Source organism: Manacus vitellinus, unplaced genomic scaffold, assembly GCF_001715985.3.
Source record: "Manacus vitellinus isolate BGI_N305 unplaced genomic scaffold, ASM171598v3 scaffold_78_pilon, whole genome shotgun sequence".
Taxonomy (NCBI): domain Eukaryota; kingdom Metazoa; phylum Chordata; class Aves; order Passeriformes; family Pipridae; genus Manacus; species Manacus vitellinus.
Window position 1 is genome coordinate 526,527 of NW_021940807.1, and position 9,718 is coordinate 536,244.

At 48.1% G+C, this 9,718-nt stretch overlaps 1 protein-coding gene across 1 annotated transcript in view; it reads left to right on the forward strand.

Moving 5' to 3' along the window:
- Positions 1 to 9,448: 9,448 nt before the first annotated feature.
- SETD2 (SET domain containing 2, histone lysine methyltransferase) overlaps positions 9,449 to 9,718 on the forward strand; it is a 63,557-nt gene continuing 63,287 nt past the window's right edge. Inside the window, 1 exon segment of the mRNA XM_029964673.1 lies at positions 9,449 to 9,543. Coding sequence (XP_029820533.1) covers positions 9,502 to 9,543 — 42 coding nt within the window. The 5' untranslated portion in view covers positions 9,449 to 9,501.

Sequence of the window (9,718 nt, forward strand, 5' to 3'; positions counted from 1 at the left end):
GCCCCCCCCCGTGCGGTGGTGGGATTGGAGGAAAAGCTAAAAATAGTGGGTTTTTTGAGCAAGGACAACAGAGCAAACCTTTTCTGAGCGGGTTCTGGCCGTGCCCACCTGGAGCAGCTGAGGAACAGCTTCCCCTTGTTCCAGTCAAACGGTGCTGGTGGCTGAGCCGTCTGAAATTAGTGGGAAATGGAGGATTTGATTCAGAATCCAGGCTGTGTTTTGCTCCTGGGGCGGGAGAACCTGGAGTAAAGCCTGATTTGCTTCAGCTGAGCCCCGGGGGGGAGTGACTGTCCCCTTCCCGAGGGACCCTCTGGGTCCAAAGGACTCTCCAGTCGATCCCAAAAGTTTTATCCTAATTTAGGTATCTCACCTTTGAAGTTTGGAGTGCTGAGAGGGATCCTGGCACCGTGGGCTGGGCTGGCATGTGGGATTTGGGATCCCAAAGCATCCGGGTTGTCTCATGTTTGTTGTCTGAAAATGTCCAGTGGTGCCGACCTGGGCTGTTGGATGGAGCTGGAACGGATTCCCTAACGGCTTTCTAAAGGAATTACTAATTAATTGGCCCGATTTTGGGGTTTCCTCGGGGTGTCAGTTCCGTGCTGGGGCTCAGGAAGTTTTCAAGGAGTGCCCTGGTGTTTTTAGGAGTTGTGTTTCCCCGTCCCTGCCGTGAATCCTGGTGTTCCCCATGTGTCTGTACCGTGTTCCTTAATGCTGGGTCTTAATTTGGGGGTGCTCTTCCCGGCACAGGAGCTTTTCCCTGGAGAAGAGGATTATTTGGGATTACTGGGTCGTTAGGAATGCCCCAGGATGTGTTGGGTGTTTGGGAAGAGTGGAATTAGAACCAAACCCCGGTGGCTGTGGGATGTGCTGCTGGACACTGTGGCTTTCCCTGTCCCGTGCCCGCTGGGGGGTGGGATGAGGAGGGATGTGCTCAGTTTGTTTTTTGGGATGAGTTGCTGTTGGAATCGCGCTGCTCGGAGAGTGTTGGGCAGAGCCTGGTGGTGAGAATGGAGCCTGGGAAATCATTGGGCTCAGCCTTGTTTTCCTGGAAATTATTCCCTGGATTTGGAGAGACCTTCAGGATCATCCAGTGCCACCCCCTGCCGTGGGCAGGGACACCTCCCTCTCTCCCAGGCTGCTCCAAGCCCCGTCCAGCCTGGCCTGGGACACTTCCAGGGATGCTGCTGAGCTGGAGCTCCGCGCTGGCCGGAGGAGGTGGATGTTGAGCCGGGAACTGAACTATGGATGTACATTCCAATGGCTTTTACTGGAGTTTTCCTGTTGGGAAAGAAACTCTGTCCAGCTTTTCCCTGGTTGGTCGCTCTCCGTGTCTGTTGTCAGCCACAGCTTGGATTCCTGAGAACTTCAGCTTCCAGCAGAACCTCAAATTTGGGCCAACCCCATTCCCAGAGCTTGGAGCCACCACCACACTCCACATGGAGCTTCTCCGTGGAGCTGCCTGATGCTGACCTGGACCTGCTTAGAATTCCAGGCTGGTTTGGCTTGGAAGGGACCTTAAGGATCATCCAGTGCCACCCCCTGCCATGGGCAGGGACACCTTCCACTAGCCCAGGTTGCTCCAAGCCCCGTCCAGCCTGGCCTTGGACACTTCCAGGGATGGGCAGCCATGGTTTCTCCAGGAATCCTGTTTTTGATGGATATTTGATGGATGTTTCTTGGTGCTGTTGCTTCCTTGAAGAAGATTCCAAGATCGTCCCCGTCCACTGCATCCCGAGGGTGGAGGAACCTCTTGGACAAGTGACATGTTGGTGATGTCATCTCATGGAGTCGAGAGCTCCAAGGATTTCTTTCCCTCACGTCCTTGGGTTATGACAGAAAATACTTTTTCCCACCAGGGAGCCCTTCCCAGTGGGAATTCAGCTCCATCCTGGGGGGGGGAGATGGTTTTCCAGCCATCCCACCAGGGATGCTGGTGGGGCTTGGTGTGTCCGTGGGTGGTTTGGAGGGGTTGGGATTCAGGATCGGAGCACTGGAATGTTCCATTGGTTTTGTTAACGTGACCTGATGTGGATTCAGACAGTTTGGAATTCCAGGGTTTTGGTTGTGGCCGTTCCCAAGGTTTTTTTGCTGTTCTTTGGAGCTGTGGGGACGCCGGGGCTGTTCCATGTCACTTTGGGACTCGGTGGTTTTTTTTCTTCCTGTGGGAATCTGGATTCTATTTTCTGCTTTTCCCTAAGGAAAACCATCCAGGAGTTTGATTCCCTCAGCTCCAGCTCCTGGAAAATGTGCTGTGGTTAAAGGCCCAAATTAGATCCATGGGTGTGTCCCAATCCACCTGGGAGCTGCTCCTGGGAGGGAAAGGCTGCATTTTCCACCTGCATTCCCTTGGAATGCTGCTCCCCTTTATTAGTGATGGTCCCATGGGATGTGAAGGGGAGAAGGGGAAGGAAGAGACTTGGCTCTCACTGGATCCAAGCTGGATTATTGAAGGAAAACTCTCTCTATACATTTGAATTTGGGAGCCTGAATAGGGAATTTGGGAACCTGGCCCGGGACACCTCCAGGGATGGGGCATCTGCAGCTTCTCTGGGAATCCTGTGCTTGGATCTGCTGCTGGAATTCTAAATAGAATTTGTTTGGGTGGATATTTGGAAGGGAAGAGAGGATTTATGAACACCTGGACATTGTTCCTTCCAGAACTTTAGGACTCCTTGGGGAAAAGTCCTGAGGAAGTCCCAGTGTGGCTCTGGTTGTTGGAATGTTGGTCGGAGACTTCCTAAAAAAGATTTTCTTTTTCTTGACTTTTTTTCTGTCTTTTCCCATTTTTTTAGAGGGTAAACTTCCCTCAAATTGCTCCAGCTGCATCTCAGCTTTTTGGGATCCATCCCAGAGGCTGCAATTCCTGGGAGGTCCCAAGGAGTGTTCTGGATCAGGACCTGAAATTCAGGAGAATGTGAGCCAGGAGTCAAAACTGGATCCCTGATTTTAATGGGAGAGGGATCCATTGGGCTGGATCGGGAAGGAGCTGGAGCCTGGGGAACACTCCATGTGGATCCCTGTTTTCCAGTGGATTCCCACTGTCTTTCCCCCCATTGCTCCAAGATTTTCCAGCTTTCCAAGCATCACTTTGTAATTCCATGATTTCCTTCCTGAAATGCACCAGCAGCTGGAAATCCAAAGTGTGTCATTCCCGGGGTATTTTTGGTGTTTCCCTGCACAACCCATGCCCAGCTTGGAATTTTAGTGCCAATTCCTGGTGTAAAGGAGCAGGAAGGAGCTTTATTTTCTTTTATGGAATTGAGAGCCATTCCCAAAATATTCCCATTCCCGCCTTAACCTGCCAGGCAGAATTGTAGGAGATTTGGAATGTGATTTGGGGGCTGGGAAGTGTCTTCCTGTTAAATTTGGGATGAGTTTGGGGTAAGAATGGGATATTTTGGGCTTTGATATGGGGAATTTTGGGAATATTTGGAGCTACACGTGTGGGAATTAAGAGGTGACCTCGTGAAAAATACACAGAAATTCCGTGTTTTTGCCTCAATGTGAAGCTTGTAGGACAAATCTTTGGGAATTTGGGGATGGAGGGGACAGGATTGCTCCTTCCAGCTGCGTTTCTGGGAGCAAGGGAATGTTGGGAATGGGTTGGGAATGGGTTCCATGTGTCTGACTTGGGTCTGGCAAGCCCTGGAACAGAGAGAATTCCTTGTTTTCCAGGCATTTTTTGAGGGTTAGAGGGTGAAAAATACACGGAAATTCCATGTTTTTGCTTCAGTGTGAAGCTTGTAGGACACAATTTTGGGAATTTTGGGATGGAGGGGACAGGATTGCTCCTTCCAGCTTCTCTTTTGGGGCCAAGGAGATGTTGGGAATGGGTTCCATATTTCCCACTCCGGCCCTGCAAGCCCCAAACCAGAGAGAATTCGTTGTTTTCCAGGCATTTTGGGAGCCAAAGGTGCAGTGCCAGGGGGGTGAGGATAAACTCAGGGCTGGAATTTGCTGTCCCAGGGAAAACCCCTCGGGATGGGGATACCTGATGGAGGGGAGGAAATTCCAGGTTTTACCTGGACCAGGAAGCCAGGGGGTGGGAGCAGATGTGCTGGAGCCCGGGGGTCCTTCCCAAATCCCTCCCTTTGGAGGGAGGGGCATGGCCTTGCTGCTCCTGGAGGTTTTTTTCCCTGGTTTTTAGCACAAAGCCCAAATTCCCCAGGAATTGGCTCAGCTCAGCTGGAGCCTCAACAGCTCCAGGTGCTGGGAATGAGTTGGGAATGAGTTGGGAATGAAGCCCCATCCCGGTCCCTGGTAACAGAACTGTAAGTAAATGGAATTTTCCTGATTATCCTTGTCATTATTATTCTAAAATTCCTCAAGTTTTCAGCTTCCTTGACTCCTCTTGGAATTCTTTTCCTGCTGCCAAAGGAATTTTAACTTAAACTGAGCAATTTAAAAAGAGCGACTTAAGAAAAAAAAATCAACTTTAAAAAGCAGCTTAACCAGAGGAATTTTCCTGTGCAGGGATTGTGTGGGAAAGGATTGGGGAAAAACTTAAAAGATGGATTTTTTTTTCCCCTACTTTTCCCCACTAATTCCCACTAATTCTTAGTCCTGAAAGTGGCTTTTGCTGGAAGGAGGAATGTTTGGTTGGGGTTGGACTGTGGTGGTGCCTCTGGGGGGGTCACAGCAAAGTGTCCATGGGCTGGAAAACATGGAAAGGAATAGAACTGGGATGGTGAGGGGAGAGAAAAAGTGTTGGGAATGGGAATAAGCAGCTGGGGGGAAGTGTTGAGGCCGTGGAATTGAGGCTGAGCTTTAAGCCAGGCCTAACCCTGGCTTTAGGAAGGTTCTAATTTGAATTAGAGATTGAATTAAAAATTGTTAATGAGGGAGGGAAATATGGAGGGAAATAATGTCCTGGGCAGCTCTGATCCCAGGAATGTTGCTCTGATCCCAGGAATGTTGCTCTGATCCCAGGATTGTTGCTCTGATCCCAGGAATGCTGCTCTGATCCCAGGAAAACCCCTCTCCCCTGGCTAAAACTGCTGTGGAGCTTTGGGTTTAATGTGGGTTTGTGGTTTCTTGGTGCAATTCCCCTCCCTCCATCCCACCCCTGGTATTATTCCAGAGGGAAAAATCCATCTCAGACCATCCTGGAGATGTTAAACTGCATTTCTGTGTTAGATCCAGGCCTGGATGGACCCAGGGATGGGCCTGGGTTTTAGGATTTAATTCCATCAAGGCAGGAAAACTCAGTTTAAAATTCCCTTTTTCCTGTGAGATGCTTCCTTGGATGGCTCTTTGTTCCTGCTGGGGGCAGAGGAGGGGGTTTGGGGCAGGGATTACCTGGGCAGTGATCCCATTTCCATGACACTGGTGGGAAGTTGTTGATTCCCAAAGCTGCTGCTGGAATGTCCTTCCCTGCTCCCAGAGGAGGAGGAGGAGGAGGGGGAAGTTTTCCAGGGAATGCTGCAGAGCCAGGAGCTGTGGTTTGGAGTCCGGGTGTGGATTTGTTCCCTCTGTTTTTGAAACCATCCCTTTTCCATATCCATCCTCATCCTCACCCTTCCATCCTCATCCTTTCCCTCCTTGTGGCGGGTGAATCCCTTTCCCAGCTTTCCTGGGAATTCCTGATTGCTTCCAAACTTCATTCCTTCCTCAGATATTCCCTACTCTGAGCAAAAAGGGGAAAGCATTTGGGGGGAGTTTGGGAATTCCCAGAGATTTTGGGGAAGGAGCAGGGTCCTTTATTGGAGCAGGAAGCTGGATATTTTCTTCTTAACTGGACCTTTTCCCTGGAGAATTCCCAAAATGCTGGAATTCTGACACATAAAGAATGAAATAATTGATAAATAAGGTCACTCCTCCTTTTTATAAATGAAGGGATAAATCCTGATTTTCCATAGATTCAGCTCCTTCTTTCCCTGGAATGTCCAATCCTTCCTTTTCCTTCATATTCCAGCCCGGGACAAATGGTGTCACTTCCCCTGCTCCAAACTTCCAGCTCCAAAACCTCAGGGAAAATGTATAAAGCAGGAAATGGGGATTTTGGGAAGCAGGATTTCAGGGATGTGCTGCAGGAAAAGGCACCTTGACCTCATTTTCTGGAGAGCTCAGCTGGAATTCCAGCTTCCATTTAAATAAGATATTTTATAGGGATTTCCCCCCTTCCCATGTGTCCTTTTGCCTTTCCTCTCTCCATGTTTTTTTTTTTTTTTGGGAAGCAGCAGGATTTCCTGTGAACTTCCCGGCTTTTCTTCTGGTTGTAGATTATCCATAAGCAGAGCAGAATTTCTGGGAGCAGGGACACTTTGGGATATTAAATCCCAGTGCTCTGCACAGATTTCCCAGCAGTTCATCCCAATCTTCCATGAATCCCAAGGGCAGCTGCACTTTTATCCTTGTTTTTTATCCCACATTTGGGATTATTGAACCCAAGGGGTGATGGCTCTTCAGGCCTGGGAGTGTTTTAGGAAATCCTTCAGTTCTGAGGGTGGGAGTTGAGGGGAAATTTAGGGATATTGGGAAGGAATCCTTGGCTGGGAGGGTGGGGAGGCCCTGGCACAGTTTTCCCAGAGAAACTGTGGATGCTCCATCCCTGGAAGTGTCCAAGGCCAGTTGGAGCAACCTGGGTTGGTGGAAGGTGTCCCTGCCCATGGCAGGGGTGGGAATGGGATGATCCTTTAGATCCCTTCCATCCAAACCATGTGGAATCCCAAGACTGAGAGCAACAGAGAGGGAATTCTGTCCCCAGCATCCAGGGAATTCTGTCCCCAGCATCCAGGGATTTCATCCCCAGCATCCAGGGATTTCATCCCCAGCATCCAGGGATTTCCCCCCCAGCATCCAGGGATTTCCCCCCCAGCATCCAGGGATTTCACCCCCAGCATGATGGTGCAGAATCCCAGGGATGCAACCCCTTCCTCCGAGGTGAAACCTGCCTGGAAAATTCCTTTGGGGCTCCAGGATCTTGTTGGGATAACAAATTGACCTTCTGCTTTCCTTCCCCCTGGTGTGGATGAAGGTGATCCATGGAATTCCATCTGCATCCAGACATATTTTTGGCTCACCTAACCTGAGCAAAACAGGTTAAATCTCAATTTCCTAAGCTGGAAGTTGGGATTTAACTGCTGGGGTTTTGCATTTTGTGCCTTTTTTTTGGGCAGCAAAGGGCTTTTAGATGAATCCCTGTGAATTCCTGAGCTGAATTCCTGCTGGGAATGGGCCTTTTCAGCCTCCCAGGGCTGTTAGTCTGCAGATAGGGAGATAAGAAAACCTTGAGGTTTCCAGATTTTCCTCTGGTAGGGAGAAGAAAAGTTAAAAAACTGGGATATAAGGGAGGTGAGGCTGGGAGAGTTTTGTCTTTTAGACTTTGGAATCCTGATTTGGAATTTTTTTGGCTCTTTAGCATAAGGAAAACTTGGATAAAATTCAGATTATTGGGTGGGATACACCTGAAAAAGGGGGGTTTAAGCTCCCAGGAAATGCTGGAGCTGCCTTGGAATTAAAATAGATCTTTAATTTTTATTAACATTCCCACAACAAAAGTGAGATGTTTCCAGGAGTGGAAATACAGAATAACTAAATAAATACAGTAAAAAAGCATCAATAGAATAGAATAAATAATAAAAATAATAAATACAGCAAGATATAATTTATGGTAAGCAAATAAATATTATAAGCCATTCATTTTCATCCCAGATTTTTCTGTACCTGCACAGAACAAGGTGCAGCCACTGGGATTGTTCCCAGCCTCTGGAGCTGGAAAACTGCTGGAAAACATCTGGGATGGATCCCCAGCTCATGTTCCATGTCTCCTGCCCAAGCTCCTGAATTTAATTACCTGTTTCCCAATATTCAGCTACTGAAATCTGTATTTTTATGTATAACTGATGTTATTTTTTTAAGGGAAATATTTCCTTTTGGGGAATAATTTTGGGGAATAATTTTTGGGGATAATTTTTACCAATTTCAAGAATAATTTTTGAATTTTAGTGATGATAATAATAATTGTTAATAGTAGTTAAAATGTAATTATTGACATCTGTTGCTTGTACTCCTGGGCTGCACCTGGTTATGGAAGTCTTGGAAATCTTCATGGAATTGTTTAGGTTGGAAAAGACCCCGAAATCACCCAATCCAGCGTTTCTGTTGGATCTTGTTTTGACTCCACTAAACCTCAAAATTGAACCCCCAAAATCTGGGACCATCAAGAGCAATGGATTCCTGGGAGTCTAAAATTCCACCTTTTGGGATTCTAAAATGGAAACCTCCTTTTAGGTGTTCATTCCAAGTCCAGGAGCTGCCCTTGGAGGGCACTGACTGGATTGGGAATTCCAGGCTTGGCTCACCCCGTTAAATCTCATGTGCTCCGGGGGCTGGAACTCGGCTCCTGTTTCCTCCCTGGAATAATTTATGGCCTTTTAATCATCTTTGGCAGTTGGGTGGGAGCCCTGGAGAATATTCCTGTGGGGATTGCTTTTTCCCAGTACTGAATTTTGCTCCTAATTCCCGGTGGATGGTGTTTAAATGGGACATGGTGGTTCCTGCGCCGTCACCGCCTTCAGGTCGCTCGGAATCCAAAAACTTCAGCTTTTTCTTCTGGAAATTGATATTTCTGGATCAGTTGGTGCTTGAAGGGAAATCTGGGAACGTTTCTGCAGGAAATCTTTAGTTGTGACACCGAATTATGGCTCAAAAGTGACAAAATTGAGCAAAATTCTGATGAAATGGAGCAGAATTCCAGCTCTGAGCTGTGTTTGGAGCTGGCGAGGGATTTTGGGATCTCTGGTAGGTCCCTGACAGAGATGGGTGAACTGTCTGTGTCTTGGTTGAGGTGTCTTGGGAGGACCAAAAAACTGGAATCTCTCCCAGGAATTGAGCAAAGGCAGGGACAGAGTCGTCGTGTTCTTCCTTCTCCTTCCTTGTGTGGAGCGGAGAACCTGGGAATTCTGGAAAGCTGGGCTTTCCCCTTGGTTGGGCTGAAGAGAATGGTCCTAATTAATTCATTGATGAGCTTTGAGCTGCCAAAAGACTTGGCATTAATTGGTTAATGGGCTTGATTACTTGATAAATGAAGCGTAATTATCAGGGCAAATATCCAGGGTTGTGGATCCACGAGACCTCCCGAAGTATTTTTAATTCCTCCTTAATCCTTTCAAATCTTAAGGAAAATATTAAAATCCAAGGAATCCCAAATGCAGCTCTTTCAGTCCCATTTTTGAGGTGTTTCATGCCCTCAGTTCTTCTCCAGTGTGCTGTAGTAACTATTGGAATAACCTTCGGAAGACGCTGCCGAGCCGACGGTTCGCTCCGAAAAGGTTTGCTCTGTCCAAATCCACCTGGAATTTTCCAGTGTGGAATTTTTTGAGCCCCCTCCTCCCCCCCCGTGCTCCTCTGCAGAGGTAGATTTGTGTCTGTGGGAGGGCCAGGGTGGGTTGGGGGGTTGGTGTCCCCTCACTCCCCGTCTCTGGGTCTGTCCCATCCCAGACCGAACGTTCCATTCCGTGTTTCTCCTGGTGTTTACTCCTGATTTCCTGTTTCTTTTCCATGTTCCCTCGGCTCGGTGACAACAGAGAAGAAGAAAATGAGGTGAGTGGAACCAGGTCCTTCCTTGGTGACGCTGGAGCCCAACCTGGGGCTGGTTTGGCCAAGGGATTCCGGGAGTTGGGAGCGACCGAGGGGCTGGATAAAGCAAATGGGTGTTTTTCTGGGATTCCTCTGGTTAAATTTAGGAATAAGGGAAATATTTCCTTTTAGGAAATAT